The 24,266-nt window shown below is 43.6% G+C and overlaps 3 protein-coding genes across 3 annotated transcripts in view; 2 read left to right on the top strand and 1 right to left on the bottom strand.

Annotated features, from left to right (window-relative positions):
• Positions 1-286: 286 nt before the first annotated feature.
• Positions 287-17,113, bottom strand: LOC6048019. The gene is made up of 6 exons (XM_038262146.1): positions 16,169-17,113; positions 8,224-9,772; positions 7,043-7,410; positions 6,804-6,987; positions 6,470-6,741; positions 287-1,145 (listed from the first exon to the last, which is right to left on the bottom strand). The coding sequence occupies exons 1-6, from the start codon at positions 16,743-16,745 to the stop codon at positions 1,006-1,008; spliced, it is 3,090 nt and encodes a 1,029-aa protein (XP_038118074.1). The 5' UTR covers positions 16,746-17,113; the 3' UTR covers positions 287-1,005.
• On the top strand, positions 10,432-14,891 carry LOC119769491 (uncharacterized protein K02A2.6-like). Its single transcript, XM_038262145.1, is given in 2 exon segments — positions 10,432-14,072; positions 14,074-14,891. Coding segments are annotated over 2 exon segments (4,215 nt in total). The 5' UTR covers positions 10,432-10,448; the 3' UTR covers positions 14,665-14,891.
• A 5,701-nt stretch (positions 17,114-22,814) lies between the features above and the next one.
• LOC6048017 (WSCD family member AAEL009094) overlaps positions 22,815-24,266 on the top strand; it is an 81,493-nt gene continuing 80,041 nt past the window's right edge. The window contains exon 1 of the mRNA XM_038262152.1: positions 22,815-23,324. The gene's annotated coding sequence lies outside the window, so the exon portion shown is untranslated. The remainder of the gene's footprint in view (positions 23,325-24,266) is intronic.

The raw sequence follows: 24,266 nt of genomic DNA, 5'->3' as shown, positions 1-24,266 counted from the left end.
TGGTAAAAATCATTACTCAAAACTCAAAAGAAATTAAATATTCAGAGCCGGAGATGTTAAGAAATGACAAGAAACATATAAAAAATAATTTCTACGCAATGTTTATCTTCATTTTTCGACGTTTCGTACTAAGAAAATACAAACTAACATTTTCAAAATTGCCATCCGCGCGAAATCCGCGCCTGAGCAAAATTAGCCAGCAAATCCGCGCCAGATCCGCGCTATCCGCGCGAAACGCGCGATCCGCGCCGTCCGTAACAACCCTGAAAAAAAAAACATTTTGAAGTATATTTTAGAAAAGCCAAACTTTATTCACGATTTTACAGTCATACACGATATATTTTATAACTAATTTACAAGAACCTAAAAATTCGTCCACCGCTAACTCCTCTCCTATTTTACGAATGATGGTCCTCTGCTTCACGACTCGCACTCTTTGTTTAGCTAATGAGAATGACTTCTGACTGTTAATTTTGATTTTGAAGAGAACCAAGCTTTCACGATTTGTTATTTTATTTATACTTTTTTAATATAATTACTGCTACCGTTTGCTATACACTGCATTATTGGTGAATCGTGTTTTGCTTTTTAGAAGAGATATATTTACTTTACTTTTCTTCACTATTTCTATCTTTTGTAAATTTAAAAGGAAGCTTCCACATTACTTATAGATTACGTGCAAAATAAATGATATTTTTTCATACTATTATAAGAGCTAAACAAACTGAAATTGCAGGAATTTGCTTTGCTTTCTTTGAGAAAGCACCGACTAATGATTGGTTGTTTATAGTGAAAATAAAAGTGATTCATCTGTTCCTCTGTGTGTGTGTGTGTGTGTTTAAAATTAACCTCAAAACTGGGATTTAAAACATCTTCGCCCACCATTTCCGCACGCACACACACTCGCTTACAACAACGAAAAAAAAATATTCTGCTTTTATGGCCACCTTGCTCGCTCTCTCGCCTATGTACAACATACAGCTCTCGAAAGGAAAACTTCGAGTCTTACTCCCCGTCCGAGTCCGGATCCACCAGGCTCCGGATGCGGTTGATCGCCTCCGCACTCTCCGGCGGAACGACCGTGCCGGACGTGGAGGGTGCGTTCGGATCCGACGGGTTCCGTTTGCTTCTTCGCGTGATGCGACCTGGAATTGCAAAAGGTAAAAAATATTAAAATGATCATGTCTAAAAAAAAAAAAAATAGAATCACATAATTTTGTTGTTTAAATCGTTAAATCGTTTGCATAGGACTAGGACGAATAATCGAATCACAAAGAAAAAAATCTTATTTCATTTTCTTGTTTTTTACATAAAATTCGAGTTCTGTGACCCCATTTTAGTCAAATTTGAGTAGTTGATTGTCTATAAAAAAATGCATTTTTAAATATTACAGCACCGCCATTTTGGCCACCATAATCGTTTAAGCGTAGTCTATGGGGTCATACTTAAGCTCGTTAACCAAAAATTCCACAAAAAAAGTTGGTGATTCGATTATCCGAAGTGAAATTTTTCTGAGGCCTTCGGATAACCGAGTCTGAACTGAGCAATTCTCTAAGATTTCGATCATTCGATTTTTTTGTATTTTTAAAACCGGCTGAAACTTTCTTGGTACCCAAAGAAGCCATTTTGCATCATTAGTTTGTCCATATAATTTTCCATACAAATTTACCAGCTGTCCATACTTAAATGATATATGAAAATTCAAAAATCTGTATCTTTTGAAGGAATTTTTTGATCGGTTTGGTGTCTTCGGCAAAGTTGCAGGTATGTATAAGAACTACACTGAAAAAAAATTATATACTGTAAACAAATTTTTTGTGATTTTTCATTCCTTTTTTCATTTTTTTTTTCGATATGTTTTAGGGGACATCAGATGCCAAATTTTCAAAAAATTTCATAGCGGGCAAAAAATCTAAGACCGAGTTATGAATTTTTGAATCAATACTGATGTTTTCTAAAAATCAAAATATTGGTCGCAAAAATTGTTCAACTTCATTTTTCATTGTTAAATTGAATTTGCAATCAAAAAGTATTTGAGTGGATTTTGATAAAGTGTATTATTTTCAAGTTATAGCCAATTTTATATAGCTTTTTTGAAAAAAGTCGCAGTTATTCTTTTTTTTTTTAAATTAGTGCTCATGTTTGCAAATGCTGAGGGAATTCTCTATATATTGCTTTGTTGGACTTTGGGCCCAAACATTCAATATGACACCCTTTTGAAATGTTAGTTGTGATTTAAAAAAAAATGAAAATATTGTTCCCGAAGAGATCGAACAATTTCGAGAGTGTTTCATATTTTAACCTGGGTGAAGAATAAGGTTTTACAGCGTGACGTCACGAGCGCACACGCATACACATTTTTACTGAGACACACGTGCAAAAAATGTAAACAGTGCAAATTTCTAACTTCCAAATTGAGTCGGCTTAAAACCTAATAGTGGTTCGCAAAGCGGCCTCAATTTAAAACTGTCAAAGCGGAACCAATTCACTGTTCGCAAAATGATACCAAGAGGTGGCAAGTATTGTAATCGATCTATAATTTATTTTGTCGGTGGCGTCGAGCTTTTGAGGTATTCGAAGTAAACAATTCTTAATAAGAGGGTAGAAATCGAGATTGGGTTAATTCGTCGCTAGCATTTCAACAAGCGCTATGTCTCACGCAAAACCTGCGTTTATTACGCCTTTTTAAATATTAGCCGCGAATTATCAATAACTATGAATGGCACATGCCAAATAATAGTGAATAATCTTACTCCAACATTATCACTACGCTTCAAAGATACACAATCTCGGAACTTCGATTCGGTTGTTCTTCTGATTCAAGAAAATTCCACCCACTTCTGACGCAATATTTCGTCACGTGGGAATCAAACCAGGCCTCTTTTGGCCACCCATCGACTAGTCTACGAACAAAAAAAAGTGCGAAGCCCTTAATTTTCAACGAAAATTTAAACACGAAGAGATTACAAAAATCAAAACCTGGGTGCTGAGTAGAGAAAATGCGTAACGTGATTTTCAAATGATCCCACTTTGTTCACATTGCAGCGACCTACAAAGTAGGAGGCTGTTCAAGCTCAAGCATGACTTTTTTCATACTGGTAAATGAACTGTTTTAAAATCAGTGTCAGTGGCTTTATTTTGTCTTGTTTTTGACTTTTTTGTTTGGAAAATTGTGTATGTTTTCAAGTTTCGATCGGTTAGGAGAGGTTTTTCATTTTTACGGGTGACGAAGAACTGCGGCGAGAGAGTCATTCTGCGATGTCGCAGATAAATTACCTGGCTGATTTTGGAATCCTGCAGCTTTTCCTGGTCCAGCGAAAAAAACATCGCTGATTCTAGCGAAGCTGATCCAACAAACAGAGAACATTTTCACTAAACCAGTAGGTTTTCAAACGGAATCAAACAATCAAGACAGCTTGTGGATGAACGATGAACGCATCGACTCCATAAACAATTTCAATTCGTAATTATAAAAATGACGATCTCGCCTTCAACTTTCTCAAGATTTCTAGACTTCAACTCCAGGTCCTCAAAAGCCAAAAAAATTTCATTCTGGCAAAAAAAAACTATTTTTAATGATCGATAACAATACTTTCTACTTTTGGCGAACAGTAAATTGGTTCCACTTTGACAGTTCAAAATGGAGGCCATTTTGCAAACCACTATTCAGCACCCAGATCAAAACAAGTCATTTCAGCAGCAAAAAAAATGCCACGCTTGAGCTTGAACCTAGCCTGCCACTTTGTTTATGTTTACAGCTGTAGTGTGCAGATGTATTAGTGGGGAGCATTCGAAAATTACGTTACGCATTCTGTCTTTTCAGCACCCAGAATTTTACATTGAAAATCGGACCATTAGTTGCTGAGATATCGACATTTGATAACAGTGGGTTGTTTGGGGGAGACTTAAAAACATCAATTTTCCTGTTTTTAAACCTTTGCATGGTCGTATCAACAAAGTTCAAATAAAAAAATCTTAAAAAAAAATGTTTTCAAATGTGGGCAAACATGAGTACTAATTTAAAAAAAATGAATAGCTGCGACATTTTTCAAAAAAGTTACCAAAAAATGGTTGTTACTTAAAAACGGAACATCAAAAGCAGGGCTGTGGAGTCGGAGTCGGAGTCGGAGCCGGAGTCGGTGGAGTCGGGTCTTTTTGGGGACCTGGAGTCGGAGTCGGAGTCGGAGTCGTCAAAACTCGAACAGCTGGAGTCGGAGTCGGAGCCGGAGTCGGCTAAATTTTATGAGCTTGTAACGTATGAAACTTGTAACCTAGAAACTTTTTTCCGTTTATTTACTTTATTTTATTTTACTTAACTTATTTTTCTTGAGAAAAACATGACGCTTAGAGAGTATTTAAATAATCCTATTTATGAATGTTTTAAAAATAATTAACTAATAATAGTTAACTAACTTTTGAAACATTTAAAAAGATGTGGAGTCGGAGTCGGAGTCGGAGCCAACCATTTGTTGAAAGTTGGAGTCGGAGTCGGCTAGAGTTGGTAGGCCGGAGTCGGAGTCGGAGTCGGAGCCAACCATTTGTTCAAAGCCGGAGCCGGAGTCGGAGTCGGAGTCAGCTAATCTGAGAAAGCCGGAGTCGGAGTCGGAGTCGTTTGAAATATGACCCGACTCCGCAGCCCTGATCAAAAGTTCACTTAAGTACTTTTTGATTACAAATTTGACTTAACATCGAAAAATGATGTTGAAAAATTTGTGCGACCAATATTTAGATTTTTTGAACAATTTTCTTTTTGCTCGTTCTGAAAATGTCTGAAAAGTTGTTATTTGAAAACAAATCAGAACTTGTATCAGAAAATCAAATATATTAAAAATAGTTTTTTTTTTCTGGAAATCATGTTTTAGTGTCAAAAAGTGAAATTAAAAATCGCACATAAAAAATTTACGGTGTATCATTTTTTTCTGAGCGTAGTCTTTATCCATACCTACAACTTTGCCGAAGACTTTGCCGAATTCCTTCAAAAGATACAGATTTTTAATTTCCATTGTATTGACAGCTGCCAAATGTGAAACGTGTTCGAGATTTCCAAAAAAGTGCCCACGTGGTTTATGGATGGTCGCTTAAGAAAAACGCCGTATCGTAAAAAGTTCACAGTTTGGCAGCTGGTAAATAAGCCCTAAGTAAACAGTCTTTTGAGTTTAAAATTTAATTTAAGACGCATAGAAGTTTTGAAAATGGCCGACGTCCTGTTTCATCTTCGAGGCAATCAAAATCTAAAATTCCCATTTAATTTGGTATTTTGATTTGAAATTAACCGTAATTTTTATAGTATTCCAGTGTGATTAATTACGAATAAATCAAATGCACAGAATCCATTTTAGAAAATTTATTATGTAAAATTTTCAAAGTAATTTAATAAATATTTATTGAAAAAATATTCCAAACTTTATGAAAAAACATTAGCCAGCCAAAAAAATAGGTAAATTAGAAAATTCTATTACCGTCATCTGGGCCGACTACAGTCTGAATAGGGACAGCAGACTTTAGAGCATTAAGGGGTTACATACATGTAGAAAATCACCAAATTTCATGTTACAGAAAATTTATTCAATCCACTAAAAAGATGATTTTCAATCACTCCTGAAAGTTTTATGAAGTTATTACATGATTAAACTGAGTAAGAGACGATTTATGATCAAAATTTTGCCATGCGGACTGTCAAAGTTTGTGAGCGTTTTTCTCAAAGCACCGAGTTGATTTACCGGTGCCACGATATCTAGAGATGGGATGAACCAAATTGGCGTAAATTTGAGGTGAAGACTCCCAAGACATATCCTGTGTGCATGACGAAGCCCGATTTTTAAATTTTGCTTTTTTAAAAAAATACAAAAATCAAATACTGACGATTTTTTATACGAAAAACATAAAAGTATTTTTATCTTTTTTTTAAATAAACTTTTTGAAAATCGGCCTTCGTCATGCACACGGGAATAGTTTGACGAGTCTTCACCAAAATTTTGAGCCGATTTGGTCAGGTCAGTTTTGAAATATCGTGGCACCCGTTTTTTGAAACTGCTAACTTCAAATAGCTATAACTCGGCAACGGTACAACCAAATGGCTTCAAATTTGTTTGGTTAGTAGATGAAAATGTATATTTTAATTTCCTGAAAACAGATTTAAAAAAAAGTTCAAATGTGTGCTCATTCAACCTCTGACATTTCTGCCGATTTACATGTATGTAACCCCTTAAATGGCTTGCAATTTGGAAATGGATGTACACATTTTGTTGGTCTTAGGCTGTTCTAACCGAAACCAACCGGAAAAATCTAATTATTGTGCTCCTACATGGTTAAAACTGTTGTCCCAATTCGTCCCAGTTGACGGTACTTTAAAGTTAGATTTTCTAGTCTAAGAACTGGTTCGAGCTGCAAATTAAGAATGTTTTAAAGGATATTCAAATAACAAAAGCAGTTCTAAAACCATACACCACGCCCGCACCCGCAACCTTACCTTCCCCGGAATCGATGATCAGGCTCGTGTCCAGCACCTGTGCCTCGCGCTCCATCTGCAGCTGCTTGCGCAACTCCCTGCACTTGGCCACCGTCGGTTCGCCCTCGAGGCCCTTGTCCTGCATCAGCCGCAGGATGGCGTTCGCCCGCTCCTGGTTCGACTTGCAGCCCTCCCACAGCTTGTGGAACTTGACGTGCTTGAAGCCGGCAATCTTGAGGTACTCCCGCATCGCTTGCACCGACCGATCGCTGCTGGGACTCACCGAGGAACGTCTGCAAAGTGGAAACGGTTGGAGCGGAGGTCTCTATTGTTTGAATGGGTCCGCGGAACTTACTCGTAGGCGGCGAGGGCGGAAGAAGTAGATGAAGATTTTTTGTACGGTCCCCGGCTGCCGGGGCCACCTCCGGTGCGGTGGTACTTGTGACTACTGTGGGAACTGGACTCCGAACGCCACGACGTGTTGGGCCGCTCGTCCTCCGACGAACTGTCCCCGAAGGCGTACAGCACGTGCAACGGAACTGAAAGTTCGGTAAGATGAGTAAATTTGACACATTTCTCGAACCTCCCGCTTACCGTTCACATTGCCAAAGTAGATGTCGTTCGGAATGTCCTGGCTCTTGTCGTAGAACCGGTCCTGGCGCCTTTTCTTCTTCTTCTTGATCATCGTCTGCAGCTGGGCCTGCTGGTACGAGGGCAGGTTGAGCCGGCTGAGCTGGTCCAGCTTTTGCTTGCGCTTGCGCCGCTCCTCCCCGTCCGAGTCGTCCGAGTAGCGCCGCTTGCCGGACCGCCCATACTTGGCCGAGTAGCGCTCGTTCAGCTGCTTCTGGCGCTGGCACTTGATCTTGGTGTTGGCGGTGAAGACGCGGTCCGGCGTGCCGAAGTAGATGTCGTTCGGGATGAACTCGTCGTCGGTGGAGGAGCTGGACCAGGCGCCGAACGGGCTGGAAAGGGAAACACGGCGAGTTGTTAGTCTTAGAAGAAATGAAAGGACTTGAAACAACAAATGGAAAAAATCTTGCTGATGGGTTTGCTGTCTTTGCAACTGTTTGTACGACTCCTTGTTCACACGGGTGTTGTGCAGCAGCCACTTGTCCCGCATTGCTATCTTCTAATCACAAATCGCCTGACATTTCTCGTCGAACCAGCCGTTCCGTCGAACTCGGTTCACGTACCCGATGGCGCTCGATGCCGCTGCTTTGATGGCTGCTTCCATATGACTCTAGAGGGGCTTCGGCAAGCCCAACCTCGTCTGGCAACGCAGCTTCGAGTTCCCGCGCGTTCTGGGTAGTGACCTCATGGTCTTGAGTTGTTCCAGTTTATACGGTTGCGGGCGACGGTAACGGACAACTTCGGACAGGCGTTGGCGCAGTTTTGCCACCACCAATTAGTGGTCCGAGTCCACGCCACGGTAGGTTCTGACGTCGATTATGTCCGAGGTGTGCCGACAATCGATGAGAACATGGTCGCTTTGAGTCTCCGTGTCGTTTGGTGATCTCCAAATGTACTTATAGAGAAGGCTGTGTTGAAAGAAGGTACTACGTATGGCCATGTTTCGGGAGATAACGAAATCGATGAGTAGTAGTCCATTCTCGATCGTCTGCTGATGAGCGCTGAACCTCCCAATAACCGGTCTCAACTCCTTCTCAAGTCTACAATGACAATCTTTACGCCGTGTTTTGGACACTTCCTGTACTCACGCTGGAATCTACAGCTGAAACGAAAGCAAAAATTAACAAAACCTTTCTTCTACTCACTCGTTATTGTCAAAGTTCCGCTCCCGTTTCTTCTTCTTTTCCTTTTTCCGCGCCTCCAGCTGCCGCTGCTTGATCTGGTGCTGCTGCTGGTAGTACGAGGTCGGATCGTAACGTTCCTTCTTGACGCGCGACACATCCAGCAGTTCCTTCTTGATGTTGACTATCCGCACCACCGGCAGTTCCTTCTTCGGCGGTGGCAGCGCAACGCCGTTGTCGTCCTCCTCGTCCGTCAGCAGCGAGATGGTGTTGACCTCTTCGTTCTGGCAGACCACTTCGTCGCCACTGTCGCCGGATTTCTTCCGTGGCCGTTCGTTTTCCTCCTTGTCCGAATCTTCTTCGTCAGATTTTCGCTGGTTCGAGGAGGAATCGTGGGAGTTTTGATCGTCGACGGAGCGGGATTCGCTGCGTTCGGCATCGGAACCGGCTTCGGCTTCTGAAGCTTCCTCCTCTTGGTCACTCCCCCGCTCGTCCGGTTCCGACTCTTGAGCCTCCGGCTCGTCCAGCTCCTTCTCGTCGTCAGTCGCAATTCCGATCGCTTCCCCGGCGTCGTCCTCGGCCGTAATCATTTCCACGCCCTCTTCCGCTTCCTCTTCCTCCTCCTCTTCGACAGGTGGTTCCTCAGCGTCACTTCCGTTCACTTCATCCTCCTCCCGATCGCTACCTTCCTTGTCCTTCTCCTTATCCGAACCTTCCTGCTCCTCCTCCTCGTCATCATCTCCCTCCTCCAGCATCCGGCTCTGGTCAACTATGGGCGCATCCATGGCCACAATCTGCTCCAGCCCTTCACCAAACTCTCCATCCTCACCACCCTCATCCATCCCACCCTCCGGATTCAGCTCATCCGCCCCTTCCCCGGTCAACCCGATATCGTCCACCGTCGTGGCCATCGCCTGCTGCCCGTCCTCATCATCGTCGTCGCTGTCCAGCACGCGAATCTTCTTGCGCTTGTGCGCCTCGGCGTCCGCCGCCGGAATCATCACCACGTTCTGGAAGATCGACGGAGCATCATCGTCCCGACGGTCCTCGCAAGAGTTCCGCGACTCCGACCGTCCTTCGTCCTCTTCACCTTCCTTCAGCGGACCCTCGCCGTCTTCACCGGTCTTCTCTTTCTCCTCAGGTTGATCCAATGGCCCCTCTTCCGCTGGGGCTGGAGGTTCCGGCGACCGGAGCAGCTCCATCCGTTCCCGCTCGCACTCATCGTCGTCGCTGTCGTCTTCCTGGACGATTCGACGGCGCTTTTTCTTCGTAGAGGAGCAGAGGCCGGCATCGGGGCGAGGCGTTGGGGACGTGATGACGCAGTCGTCCTTGGAGTTGTCGTCGAGTTCGACGATGGGGGGATCTGCCGGTGGGGCGGCGTCGGAGTTGACAACGGGGGTTGGTTCCGTTGATTCGGTAGCGGGTTCTGTTGTGGTATCGAGTGCGTCTAAAGCGGAAGGTGTTGATTCGGTTGGGGCGTCCGTGCTTTGAGTGGATTCTGTCGCTACTGCTACGGTATCGGCTGGAGGAGGAGTCGAAAGCTGGGTGGTCTCAGGCGGGATTGGTGTTGGTTCTGCAAAGTAGAAAACATTATCAAGATAATTGGTAGAAATTTTGCTCCATGTGATTCAAAATTTAATCAGCTCCTTCTCAGTTAACTCCCAGCTGTGCCAAGCAATATCTATCAAATTTTAAACAAAGTCAAAATGTAATTTATTTTAACAAAAAAAAAACGTTACTTAATTCTCCCTTAGGTGGTTGGTGCCTTCCCCACATTTAGAGGGTAGTGCTATCCAAAATAGATACAAACGGGCGAACCTTTCAATGTTCTATCAACTTGATTCATTATTCATACCATTGGGCATTATTCATAGATTGGGTAGTCAGATCTTCATAATTCAGAGCACTTATGTAGCCGTTCCAACAATTTCGCGACTCGCTGTACTCCTTGGTAGCACCCAGGTCGAGAGAGGCGCGATCGGAGATGTAATTGTACCTTGTACCTTTAGTTTTTCTGCATATCATCATTACTGTTAGTCGCTGTTACAGAATAAACGTGTTCTATTTGTTAAGCTTAAGTCTAGTTTATTCTTGCGACTTTGTGGCCGCTCGTTTGGTTCGCGCCCCCGGGTACACAACATTTTTGGCGACGAGGACGCTGCAAATTTCTGGTGTCCTGTGCAACCCGTGGAATTTGCGGAAAAAAACCCGGCTCTACGTTACCCGCCGAACCTAACCTCAACCGGACAATGAGCGACCCGGATCTGAAGAACCTCCTGGAGAAGCTGACCGAGGTCTGCCTCCAGAACCAGGACCTCCAGAAGGAGCAGCAAGCCCAGCAGAAGGCGCTTCAGGACCTCGTGAAGACCGTCACGGCCAAGCCTATCATCGCGCCACCGAAGCTCAACGCCAACACCAACGACAACAAGGAGTTCCTACTCGAGTCGTTGGCCAACACGATGGTCGAGTTTCATTACGATCCGGACAGCGATGACGGCCTGTTCGACGTCTGGTACTCGCGGTACGCGGACACTTTCTCCCAGGATGCTTGCAAGCTCGATGATGCCAGCAAGGTGAGACTGTTACTGCGGAAGCTGGACACTCGGGCGCACAGCAGATACGCCAACTTCATCCTGCCGAAAAAGCCGAAGGATAACGACTTCGAGGAGTCCGTGACGAAGCTGAAGGAGATTTTTTCCCGCCGAACATCCCTGTTCAACAAGCGCTGCAAGTGCCTGCAGTTCATCAAGCCGGAGTCGGACGACTTCATCGCCTACGCTGGCGCGGTGAATCGACTCTGCGAGGACTTCAAGCTGAGCAGCCTGAAGGAGAACGAGTTCAAGGCGCTGATCTTTGTTTGCGGACTACGCTCGCACCGGGACTCCGAAATTCGCACCAGACTGCTGTCCAAACTCGAGACGGATGCTGCTACACTTACGGTCGACACCCTCGCAACCGAATGTCAGCGGCTCCTCAACCTGAAGCAGGACACAGCACTGATCGAGAACGCCGCACACTCCTCCACTTCTGTTGTCAACTCTCTTTCTGACAAGTATCGTGGCAAGTCAAACCAGAAACGGCAAGACAAACCACAACAAAAACAGAAGTCGGACGCAAGGAAGACGCCAAAATCCCCTTGCTGGCTATGTGGTGGTGTACACTACACGGAGGCCTGCCCTTTTGTAAAACACGTCTGCAAAGAGTGTAAACAAATCGGGCACAAAGACGGCTACTGCGCGTTCGCGAGGCCGTCCGGGAAACCGCAGCGTTCCAGCGTGAAGGAGGTCTCGAGCGACCAGACCAGCGCCCGTCGCAGAAGGAAGTTTGTCAGCATCCTGATCAACGGTAAGCCGATCAAGCTCCAAATCGACACGGCCTCGGACATCACGGTGATCAGCCGCGATAATTGGTTGGCTCTTGGATCTCCCGCAACTCGCCCGACAAGTCACGAAGCTACTAGCGCGTCTGGAGGCCACGTCAAGCTGGAGGCAGAGTTCGAGTGCAGCGTGACGCTGCAGGATTCCTGCCGCTCAACCGTCTGTTACGTCGCACCCAACAGCAACCTGAACCTGCTCGGGTTGGACCTGATCGACGCTTTCGACTTGTGGTCTGTCCCGCTATCTTCGGTGTGCAACCGGGTGACTGTCGCGGACGGCGTTCTGGATCAAGTTCACCAGCTGCAGCGCAAGTTTCCGGAGGTCTTTCTGGACACTCTGGGCCTCTGCACGAAAACGAAGGTGAAGCTGTTTCTGAAGCCGAATCAACAGCCCGTGTACTTGCCGCGCCGGCCAGTCGCGCAGACCGCCTACGAACCGCTGCAGGACGAGCTGAGGCGTTTGGAGAACCTAGGGATCATCTCGTTCGTCGAGCACTCCGACTGGGCCGCGCCGATTGTGGCTGTACGGAAGGCGAACGGCAGCATCCGGATCTGTGGAGATTACTCCACCGGGCTCAACAACGCGCTCCAGCCGAACGATTACCCGCTGCCAGTGCCGGACGACATCTTCGCATCCCTTGCTGGAATGCGCCATTTCAGCATAATTGATCTCTCCAACGCCTACTTACAGATCGAAATGGACGAAGATTCGAAGAACCTCCTCACGGTCAACACGCACCGGGGGCTCTTCAAGTTCAACCGTTTGGCACCGGGCGTGCTTCCAGCCACGGGCGCTTTCCAGAAGATCATGGACTCCATGACCGCTGGCCTGACCGGAGTTCGCGTCTATTTGGACGACATTCTGGTTGGCGGGGCCACTGAGGAAGAGCATCTACACAACCTGCACGCGGTGCTCGAGCGCATCCGCGACTACGGTTTCCACCTCCAGCTCTCCAAGTGTCGTTTCTTCATGGACGAGATCAAGTACCTGGGCCACGTGGTCAACAGTTCAGGTATCCGCCCCGATCCGGCCAAGCTCCAAGCGATCTCCACGATGCCGCCTCCGAAGAACGTTCCAGAGCTGCGCTCGTACCTCGGCGCAGTGAACTACTACGCCAAGTTCGTTTCGGAGATGCACCGTTTGCGCCATCCGATGGACCAGCTGCTAAAGGCCAACGCACAGTGGAACTGGACCAAGGATTGCCAACGCGCGTTTGAAGAATTCAAGCGCCTCCTGTCGTCAGATCTCCTGTTGACGCACTTCGATCCTCGCCACGAGATCATCGTTGCTGCCGACGCGTCCAACACCGGAATCGGTGCCTGCCTGATGCATCGCCTGCCAACAGGAGCCATCAAGGTCGTGCAGCATCGTAGCCGTTCGCTCACCCCCGCCGAGAAGAACTACGGACAGATCGAGAAGGAAGGTCTCGCACTCGTGTTCGGTGTCATGAAGTTCCACTCCATGATCTATGGCAGACACTTTACCCTGCAGACCGATCACAAGCCCCTTTTCTCAATCTTTGGCTCGCACAAGGGCATTCCAGTCCACTCGGCGAACCGACTGCAGCGTTGGGCCATCATACTGCTCACCTACGACTTCCGTATCGAGTACATCGCTACGGATCAGTTTGGCTATGCGGACGTGCTCTCCCGTCTCATTAGCCAGCACAGCAGAGAAGACGACGAAGACTTCGTGATCGCCGCAATCTCGTTGGATGACGAACTCGAAGTTTTTATCGACTCGTCGGTCAGCAACTTCCCGGTCACGCACGCCCTGATCCGGAAGGCTACGAAGGAGTCGAAGTCGTTGCAAGCGGTCATCAAGTACCACCACGAAGGCTGGCCCGAGTCTTCCACGATGATCGCTGAACCCGAAGCGAAACTTTTCTTCTGCCGCCGTTTTGCTCTCAGCGTGGTCGAAGGATGTCTTCTCCTGGGTGAGCGCGTCGTCGTACCAGAAGTGTACCGCAAGCGCATTCTTAAGCAGCTGCACAAAGCGCATCCCGGAATTGTGCGAATGAAGTCGCTTGCGCGCTGTTACGTGTTCTGGCCCCGAATCGACGCGGACATCGAAGACCTTGTGCGCGCTTGCCCAAAGTGCGCCGCTGCAGCCAAGCTTCCAACCAAGGCACCGCTCCAGTCCTGGCCGACCCCGAACGGCACTTGGGAGCGGGTCCACATCGATTACGCTGGCCCGATGAATGGAGTTTTCTTCTTCGTCGTAGTGGATGCGTACTCAAAGTGGCCGGAGATTTTCGCAACCCCATCGTCTTCCACCAAGGCGACTCTCAAGCTGCTGCGGTAGTGCATCGCTCGCTTTGGTCGTATGGACCTTCTCGTTTCGGACAACGGTCCGCAGTTTACGAGCGCTGAGTTCCGAACGTTCCTGAAGCAGAACGGAATTCAGCACGTGACGACCGCTCCATACCATCCGGCGTCCAACGGTCAAGCTGAGCGCTTCGTCGACACGCTGAAGCGAGCTCTCAAAAAGATCAACGAGGGGGGAGGATTTGGAGGAAACTTTGCAAGTTTTTCTTCAAGCGTACCGGTCGACTGCGAACCCGCAAGCACCCGGTGGCAAATCTCCTGCAGAGCTGATGCTGAGTCGTCGGCCTAAATCAACATTCGATCTATTACGAGCTCCCTCCATGCCGCCGAAGCCCACTCCTGCGAACGAGAAGCAGAACGCTGACTACGACCGGAAACATGGAGCTGTGGAAAGGTGTTTCGCGCCCGGTGACCTGATCTTCGCACACGTGTTCCGTCGCAACGATTTCACGTGGGCACCAGGGCAAATAATCGAGAAGGTCGGCGCGGTGAACTACGTCATCAAACTCGAAGGATCCAACCGTCCAATCAAGGTGCACACCAACCAGATACGACGCCGTCGCGTCGCTAACGCAACATCGGCGGAAGCTCAACCTGGCACACTTCCGCTGGACATCCTGCTGGACAACTTCGAGATCGAGACGCAGCCACTGCCGAGTGGAGATTCACCTGTTCTACCTGGAGACGATCGACCTTTCCCGCGCCGTTCTGAACGAGACCGCAGAGCTCCGGATCGCTACACCCCGGGACTCTGGGCTTAAAGGGGGAGATGTTGGGTTCCCACAGAACCACCAGCCGTTCCAACAATTTCGCGACTCGCTGTACTCCTTGGTAGCACCCAGGTCGAGAGAGGCGCGATCGGAGATGTAATTGTACCTTGTACCTTTAGTTTTTCTGCATATCATCATTACTGTTAGTCGCTGTTACAGAATAAACGTGTTCTATTTGTTAAGCTTAAGTCTAGTTTATTCTTGCGACTTTGTGGCCGCTCGTTAGGTTCGCGCCCCCGGGTACACAACAGGGTTGTCAGATCTTCAATCTTTTGAACTCGTTGGAAAGGTCTTTTGAACACCTATCCATCGACAGGTCGCATGATAGATCTGGACAACGTTTTCATCGAAATATATGAGATCCGGCTTCTAAAAAGTGCATAAAAACACTTAAGTGCGCATAACTTTTGATAGGGTTGACAGATCTTCAAACTTTTGAACTCGTTGGAAAGATCTTTTGAATACCTTTCTAAAATGTATAACATAACGGGGTTTCTTACAAAAACAACCCTTTTTACAATCTTCCGGACTTTAGTTAGAATCGTTTTTTTAGCATAACTTTTGAAGTACTTTACTAAACTTTATAATTTTCAATAGCGACTTATGTGACCCCAAGACGGATCGAATGAGACCAATGCAGTTCAAATCGGTTCAGCCAGTGCCGAGATAATCCAGTGCAAATTTATTTGATCGACATCCCACCACACACACAGACATTTGGTCTAGGAGGTCAAATTAAGATTTTCGTTTTTCGAGTGATTTCATAGCCTTTCCTCAGTAAGGTGAGGAAGGCAAAAAGTTCTCTTTGCTAACACTGACTTGAATGTCAAGTCCTTAAAATGCTCACATGTAACACCAACAATGCGTTTCTCAATCACGGACGTCGATATAAAGTACCTACGAGTAAGACACATCAGTAGATCGTGCAATCCATTGTTAAACTTCTACACATGAACTACCGTTAACATGGCTCCGATGAAGTATGAATCCGGCTGAAGCTTGGCTTTATAAAATGACGTTGGCATTGTGGAAGTTTTATTTCAAACTTAACCATTTTTAAGGAGGAATTCCATCGGGTTTCAACATCTATTTTGGGTAACGGAACTTTTAACAGTCAGCACCTTAAAGACTTGTTTCAACAGCTCGTATCAGCTTCATAGCAAATCACCAAAGACATTCCTAAATACTAAATTAAGTGAATGTGCACCGCATTTGTTCACCTCAATATTTACATCTATCGGCATCACTTTCGATGAATTTCCTTGCTTTAAGTGCTGTCGTAATTTAATGTTGAAGGTATTTGACGATTTGATCTTATTTCTAATGTAACTTTTCATATAGAATTGGTAATGTTGAAGTGTTGTTTTAACTTTCCCATCGCAGTTGTTCTGCTTCCAAACAGAAGATGAATATATTTCAGATACTTTTTTTTTCTCGTCTGTGTTCGGGAAACATATGCTTTGTACGGAATTCCAAAGCATTACAAAAATCTTACCGGAACCGAATTGCTGTTGCTCCTTAACATTGACTGACGCCGCACTTCCTGGCTCTCCCGAAGCAACCGCTTGCGGCAGATCCATTCCCTGCTGAATCTGCTCGCAAAAATCCGGTGCTGAAGCAGCAATTGCCACTCCTTCTGCAGACCGTTCAACCTGCTGAACAGAACCCGTTGCTTGCTGAAGCGCAGGCAAACCCACATCCGGCAAGTACTCCACGGGTGCCACATTCGCTTCCCGCGCATAGTCCTGCTGACTGTACTGAACCGGTGGTTCCGGTCCTGCAAGCTGCTGCTGCTGCTGAGGCACCTGCTCCGGATAGTAGGTGTTATACGCCGGTTGGGGAACCATCCCGTTGGGAACGGGAACCTCCGCAGGTACAAACCCACCGGTAAAGTTCCCTTGCGGATCTACCGGAACCTGAGCACCTCCCAGGTAGTACGGATTCTGCGGCATTTGCGCAACACCGTCGGAAGGATTTTTCTCCGGTTGTGGCCCATCCGGGTACGGGTACGAAGCGGCTGCCGCTGTCACCGGCGGTTGTTGCTGGATGCTGTACGGAGGATATTGATCCATTTCCCCCAGAAGTGTTTGCAAACTGTGTTTTCACCTGTTTCCAAACGAGAACTTTTGTTTATGCCATGAAATTTGCAGGTTCGTCGAAAGGAGGAGGGAGGCTTCGTTTTACACTCTTTCGCTTATTTTGGGACGCCGCGCAAAGATTCTGGCGGCGGGTGCCGCTCGTCACACCCCGCCCGGAAGCCGATGCGGAACACTACACCCGGGAAGCTGCCTGTGCGTTTAGACGAAGGGCACGCCAGCGGTGCGAAACATTGTGATTTCGAGCTGGAAAACGGTGGATTCGCACGGGAAAAACAGATTTTACGGCCGCGGCGGAACGAGCGAGATGCACCAAGCGGATTTTTTTCAGCGTTTGACGTTTTTCGATTTGCTGTCACACTTCTTTTTCTTGTTGGACGTGTGTTGGTGTTGTTTGCACCGTTTTTTCTTGTTGGATTTTTTCTCGCGTGCAAGTCTTTATGCGCTTGCATACGAGTTACAGCCAAGGTGGTATGATCGCAGAGGTACAGAGTTGGCTACGTGCGCATGTGTTGCGACCTTGTACGTAGACGAAAAAAGTGAGGTTATATTTTGTCCAGTCGGCAAAAACAAATGGTGCGCTGGTGTGTGTGTGCGAAACGTCTCAAAGCTCTACATATTGCGAACTTCGCACCGAATTCTCCGAATTCTCCAATGCTGCAATACAAAACTAGAACGGGACCATCCACAAACCACGTGGACACTTTTTTGGAAATATTGTACAGATTTATTTAGATCAATTTAGAAAAAAATCATTCATGACCTTTTTTGACAACTCGTTCCAAGGTGACCATAGTTGATTCATGGTTATTTTAAAATGCTGTCTTGTCAATTTATTGTTTTTTGCATTAACCCTCTACTGCTCATTTTTTTCGATTTTTTTATTTTTCCCGTGTTGAGGAGGTCATTTTGAGCAACTACCTAATACGAAAAACTTTACTTTTCTTGTTTTTTTGTTTTTCTTGTTTTATTTTTAGTATTCTAATTAGCATTAATCTTGTTTAGTTCATCTTTGTTTTTTTTTATTATTATTATTTGACCTATTCTATCACCTTCTATCATAACATTTTGCCTTTCTTTTTTTTACAGTCACCTTTTCTATTTTGTCCTTGTTTGTCACATTTTTGCTATAGAATGGGAACTTAAGAGCGAGTTTTTCACCGATGTGAAACAGGTCGTATCGAGGTGCTCCGATTTGGATGAAACTTTCAGGGGTTGTTTGTCTATACATGAGATGAACTCATGCCAAATATGAGCCCTCTACGACAAAGGGAAGTGGGGTAAAACGGGCATTGAAGTTTGAGGTCCAAAAAACATGAAAAATCTTAAAATTGCTCGCATTTCCGTAAAACTTCATCAATTCCAACTCTCTTTGGTGGATTCGAATGGTCTTTTGAAGCCAACAGCCTCCAACTAGAGATCCTAAATAGGGAGACTGGTCGAAGTGAATTTGACGTACCCAAACAGACACGAGTTTGACGTATCCAAACGAGCATTTGCCTTTACGCCCAGCAAAACTTATCAGTGTGGCCAAGCTCAAAACATACGTTGCCAGATCGATTTAGCCAGCTTAGACCAGTCTCCCTATTTAGGGTCTCTACCTCCAACACCCATACTCCCATAGGTCAAAAGTTAGGGGATTTCATGGACTATAAGCCTACGGTGATAACTTTTTGGCCAATCGCAGTTTTTCTCATAGTTTTACGATTTTTCTATAACAAACATTTTACAACGTTAGTTTTTGCCCTGTAGGCTTCCATAGCGGCATTTTTTGGTCTCAATTTTGACATATTCGGAATCCTCAGAAAATTTTACATTAGATTGAGAAGTTGGAATTTTGAATTTGATTAATAAAATAATTAAATAAAACATTTATGAAAAAAGATAGATTTTTCATACCCTGTGTTCAATAAGTCAAATGCTGTATCAAGTAGGCGAATACCTGTTTTACCCATAATCCAGCAAAATGCTAAATAATATTTTAATTAATTATAAATGGCATTTTTTCCAGTCAAATTCAAAATTCCAACACCTCAATCTAATGTAAAATTTTCTGAGGATTCCAAATATGTCAAAATTGAGACCAAAAAATGCCGCTATGGAAGCCTACAGGGCAAATACCAACGTTGTAAAATGTTTGTTATAGAAAAATCGTAAAACTATGAGAAAAACTGCGATTGGCCAAAAAGTTATCACCGTAGGCTTATAGTCCATGAAATCCCCTAACTTTTGACCTATGGGAGTATGGGTGTTGGAGGCTGTTGCAAAAAGTTATTAAGGTTTTAAAAAAATCCATTTTTAACAGTAATTTGCAGAAGCTATGAGAAAAAGTCAAACCAATCCTGGACGTCTATAGCACATTTTGAAGGGCTTTAAAAGACCATTCGAATGCATCTAAGAGAGTTGGAATTGATGAAGTTTTACGGAAATGCGAGCAATTTTAAGATTATTCATGTTTTTTGGACCTCAAACTTCAATGCCCGTTTTACCCCACTTCCCTTTGTCGTAGAGGGCTCATATTTGGCATGAGTTCATCTCATGTATAGACAAACAAACCCTGAAAGTTTCATTTAAATCGGAGCACCTCGATACGACCTCTAGAACAAACCGAGCAGAATCTACAAATACTGCCTCTTAATCATTAAAATTGTCAAAAATTCGTAGGGGCATAGTCTGGGACTCTACACAAATTACTACATGCTTCTTTTTACTTAAAATGTAGGAAATGTTAGTAACAAGTAGAGCGAATGTTGATCCCTAAAAATGATTTTTTTTAAACATTGGCAAAGTCACATAAAATAACTTCAAACTTATCAAACTTATTTATGAAAATTTTGTTTCAAAATCAAATCAAATTATTTGCTCTGCAGCATTGCCTTGGCGTTCTCGATTACGAGATTCCTACTCGAAACTAGGTGTCCGAAGGCTTGATTGTTGAGGCAATTGCAAACCTCTTTTTACACCTTAGCTTCCATCCACCCCAGGATTCGAACTGACGACCTTTGGATTGTGAGTCCAACTGCCTACCAGCGAATTCACCGAGGCAGGACCCAGGGAGACGACTCCTACACCTGGACTGAGCTAACGACCTAACACCTCTAGGTTAGACCGGGGCCAACATTTACTTCCCCATCCGACGGAAGGCGTGATCAGACAAATCTCGTCTCAAAATTTGCCACCGGGACCTTCTGGGATCAAACCCAGGCCGACTGGGTGAGAGGCAACCACGCTTACCCCTACACCACGGTGCCGGTGGAAAATTTGGTTTATTGAACCTTTAAAAAAAAACTAGATGTTTACCATGTTCAGCCTATTTTAAACATATTTTGATATCTTGTAAAATTCTTAGAAATGGTTTTCCAAAAAATGAAATGTATGAGTTTTTGCAATCGCGGGTTACGATCCTTACGCGCTCGTGAGCGCTCAGCTCATTTTTCGCTCGCGAGCTAGCCCACGTTTGCCCGCGCTCACGTTGGCTCCGATTTTTTCAGCTCGCGTTTGTCCCACGCTCGCGCTCATTTTTCGCTCACGGAGCGCTCACTTTGGAAGTATCGTAAATACGATTCACGTGAATCGAATAATTTTCCGTTTTTGAGAAAGTTTTTGTTTTTCAATCCTAGTTACATTTTAAGCTTAAGGCGCAGCATGTCAGTGGAAACATCACTAAGGGACATTATTTTTATATATTAATTGTTTGTTTTTTTTTCTAACTTTGCAGGGGTTTTTTTAGAGTGTAAAAAAAACCCTGCAAAAAAAATGTTAGAGTTGAGGGACATAAACTTCGAAAAATATTTGCAACGGCCTAAAATGGTTTGCTTATAAGCATCACGAATTATCGTGATTTTACGAAAAAAGTTTAGAAAAAGTTACTTTTTGCCATCTCTTTGTTTTGTCGTCCGTGTCTGTCGCGGGTGACGATGAACGGCCATGATCGACGACGAGCAACTTTTTTAAAACTTGTTTTTCGTAAAATCGTGATAACTCATGATGTTTATATAAGAGAATTTTATACAACATAATAAAAATATAAACTAAAAACTTGGTGAAAATTTTGCTCGATTTCTTTTTTTTAAGAAATTTACGAGAAATTTGTAATATGTTTTTTTAAATTATTTTTTTTAAGATTAATGCAACGTAATTTTTTAAAACATTAGTTAAACTTTACATAGATGTTTTATAACAACAGTTAAAAAAAAAGTTATGTTTTGATGATTTTTAACAGCAATTTAACAAATTAATGAAAAAATTAGCATTAATTTGTGAGGCATTATTACAAAATTTACTACAAATTCAATAAAAATATTGCTAACAACAGCTAATTATTGACTACATGTACGAATATTTTTCTGTATTCAAGTAAGACATTAGTTAAAATAAAGCTAGAAATTTGGCCCAGCCTATATCGTTCGATAATTAAAGAAAATATATATCATCACTTACATAAATAATGTCTAATTAAGAAATGTTTTGTTATAAACCCCTAATAATTTGCTGCATGCAAAAATATTTCGGTTGATACAACGAAAAAAAAAAATGTTGAGAAATAGTTGAAAAATATGTCCCAGCCTGTTTTTAACAGAATATTCCACAATATTTCAGCAAAAAAAAATTTTTTTAGTTAATTTTCAGAAAAAAATATTCTAGCATATTTTCAGAAAATAATATTCGACTGCTAGAATTTTTTTCGGCAATTTAACCAACAAAAATGGCAATTCCAACTATTTTTTTAGTTAATTTAAGTTCCTGGTGGTCAACAATTTCGGGTTAACAAAATCAACAATCGATTGTTGAAAAAAAGCTGTGTAAAAAAATAACTCATACTTTTAGTTTGTAAAATATATAAAAAAAAAGATTTTCTTAAATTAACCTCGGCTGGTCTCTTCGTGTAAGCAAACCCTTTATGATTATATATCAAATTTTTTGTAATTGTCTGCTCTAGAACTAAAACACAAAGTTTTAAAATGAAAAAAAAAATGTTCTAAATGAAAAATGTAAATTCGAAAAGAACAATAAATTTCCCTCAAAATGATATGTTCCAACATTTGTTGCAGTGGAGTAACGGAAAATGGAAGTGTTTTCAAAACTTTTTAAGCGTATTTTCGATGAAAAATGCGTTTTTTTCGGAATTCTGAGATTGCCAACAAATCGGGCGTCTAATTTTACATAAGAGTCCCTTTGACACCAAATTTCTATCTCAGATTATTGAAAAATACCTCGCCTCTTCGTCACGAGATATCAAAAAACGGGCCTCGGATTCGTGATCAGGGACAAAAGTTACCCCTTAGAACAAAGTTTCACGCAAATCGAAGACGGGTCGGGGCAACTGCTGTGTGAGTTGGCGATTAAATCCACATTTTTTAATATAACTTTGTATTTTATAGTGAACACACAAAATTTGAAAATAATCAATGAAATAAAAAATGAGCAAAATGTTTCTCCACTCAGAATCAGTATAACCTCCCTGGCACATTTCCATCTGCTTGGCGCCTTCGCATCGCTATGCGAGATTTTCCCCGTCGTGACGCGCAATGGAAATTGAGAAAATTGCCAAAGCAGACCATAAAAAAAGATAAACCTACCCTTGAACCTACCCAAGTGAGAGAGGATTTCGACGCTTGACAGTGTGTTTTCCCGATATTGGTTCCATTAGAATCTGTACGTTTATTTAAAAAAAAATGTTAAATATATTCATTATTCATTATTGAAAATGTTATAGAATTTTGTAAAATTTGTAATATTGTGTTATATTTAATTAAACAATAGTTTTCTTATTTATCACCTTAAAAATTAAGTTGCAAAAAACAGTAAAATTTCAGTGAACAACTTTTTTTAACGGAACTAAGTTGCAGTTTCTAGTTCAACTTACAGCCTTACCAAACCTTACCTTCGAGAGCGGAAAATTCACGTGAGATTCACGAAACAACAACAACCACTTTTCCGCACGATTTTCCCTCTCTCACACATTGTTCTCTCTCTTTCTCAAGTTCTCACCAAACAAAAACAGACCCATTTCGCAGAAATTTTCCCAACCATTCGAGGCCCACACACTAGTGCGGCCACGACTCGGACTCAGTCAGTCTTCTCTCTCCGGTCCCGGCGGTGGTTCGTGGTGGCAGAATTCGTCGGTGGTTCGCGTTCCAAACTTTCCCCCTCTCTCTCCACTCCCGGGTGATCTTTTCCTTTTGTCGGGGCCATTTTCCTGGCCGCGCGCGCTCCTCGTCGTGCGTGGAAAATTCATCACAAAATCGTGTGCAAACATTTTTGGCGATTTTCGCCGCTCTCAGCTTGGCCAGATCGAGTTTCGTGCGTGCGTGAATTTTATCTTTTTTTTTTCGTGTTAGTGTTTGTCTGTGTTTCCAGTGACGATTCGCCGAGTTGTTTCATAAGATTCGGAAAATTTGCTCACGTCAAGAAGAAAGGGGGGAGTGTTAATTTCATCACACCCTTTCCCCTTAAAGAAAAAAGGAAATCCAAAGTCCTTCTCCGAAGTTGTGCATCTTTGCTCTCTCTGGTGTACACACCCTCACAATCAGAGGGAAAAATACTTCTTGAAAGGTAAATAAAGAGAGAAAGTGCGGTACAGAGTAACCTCCATTGTTTGAAGATGGACTTAAAAGTGATGAACTGTCACTTTTTACGTCGAACTCACAAATACTATCACAAAAAAAATCAAAACAAAAAAGAAAAATTGGGTGATCTATTTTTCGACAAAATATAATGTGTTTGTTTTGATTCTCGTTCGGTTGTGTTTGTGAGAGCATAGTAAAAAGTGACAATTTTACACGTTAAAGTTTGACATTGTCAAACCGTCAAGTTTGTACTGTACCCGTAAGGGTCGTAGTACCACATCACGTGTACCAATTGCTTAAAATCTCAAAAAGATTAAATTACATTATTAAAAATGTGTGAAATAAAGTGTGGACACTAATCGGTGTCACACGGAATGTGTCACGCTGGGGATCCGGTAGATTTGGAACGGTGACAGCATTAAAACCGGAAAAAGAAGAAAAGTGTGATCGAAAAGGGAGAAAAACAAAAAAAAAGCCGTGATGTGTAAAACCCATGTCAACTGCTCGCTGGTGGTTGTCATATGCTGTCTAAAAAAGAAGTGATTCCGACCTGGCTCACAAAGCAATGCGATTTCGTTTTGTTCTGATGATGGGATGATGGGTGCTTTCTCACTTGCTCTTGATGCATAAAAAGGGCTCGGGCTGGGTTTTAGGAGGTGGTGGTGGTGGTGGAAGAATGAAAATGTATAGTTATCCGAAGGGATCCGGTACTGTCATGCTGGGTGAGAGTTTTGCGCGCAGGTTATTGCAAAAGTGGCGGATAGTTGTAAAATTCTACAGTTACTTTATTGAGTGAATAATGAAATAAAAAGCCATTGTTTAAACAGGGACAAAGTGTTAAAAAATGCTTTTTACACTAGTTCAGTTGTTTTGCAATACAGTCCAGACTCAATTATCGGAAGGTCTTGGAAAAACTTCGGATAATCGA

Source organism: Culex quinquefasciatus, chromosome 3, assembly GCF_015732765.1.
Source record: "Culex quinquefasciatus strain JHB chromosome 3, VPISU_Cqui_1.0_pri_paternal, whole genome shotgun sequence".
Classification (NCBI taxonomy): domain Eukaryota; kingdom Metazoa; phylum Arthropoda; class Insecta; order Diptera; family Culicidae; genus Culex; species Culex quinquefasciatus.
This window is presented reverse-complemented; position numbering and strand designations above follow the sequence as displayed.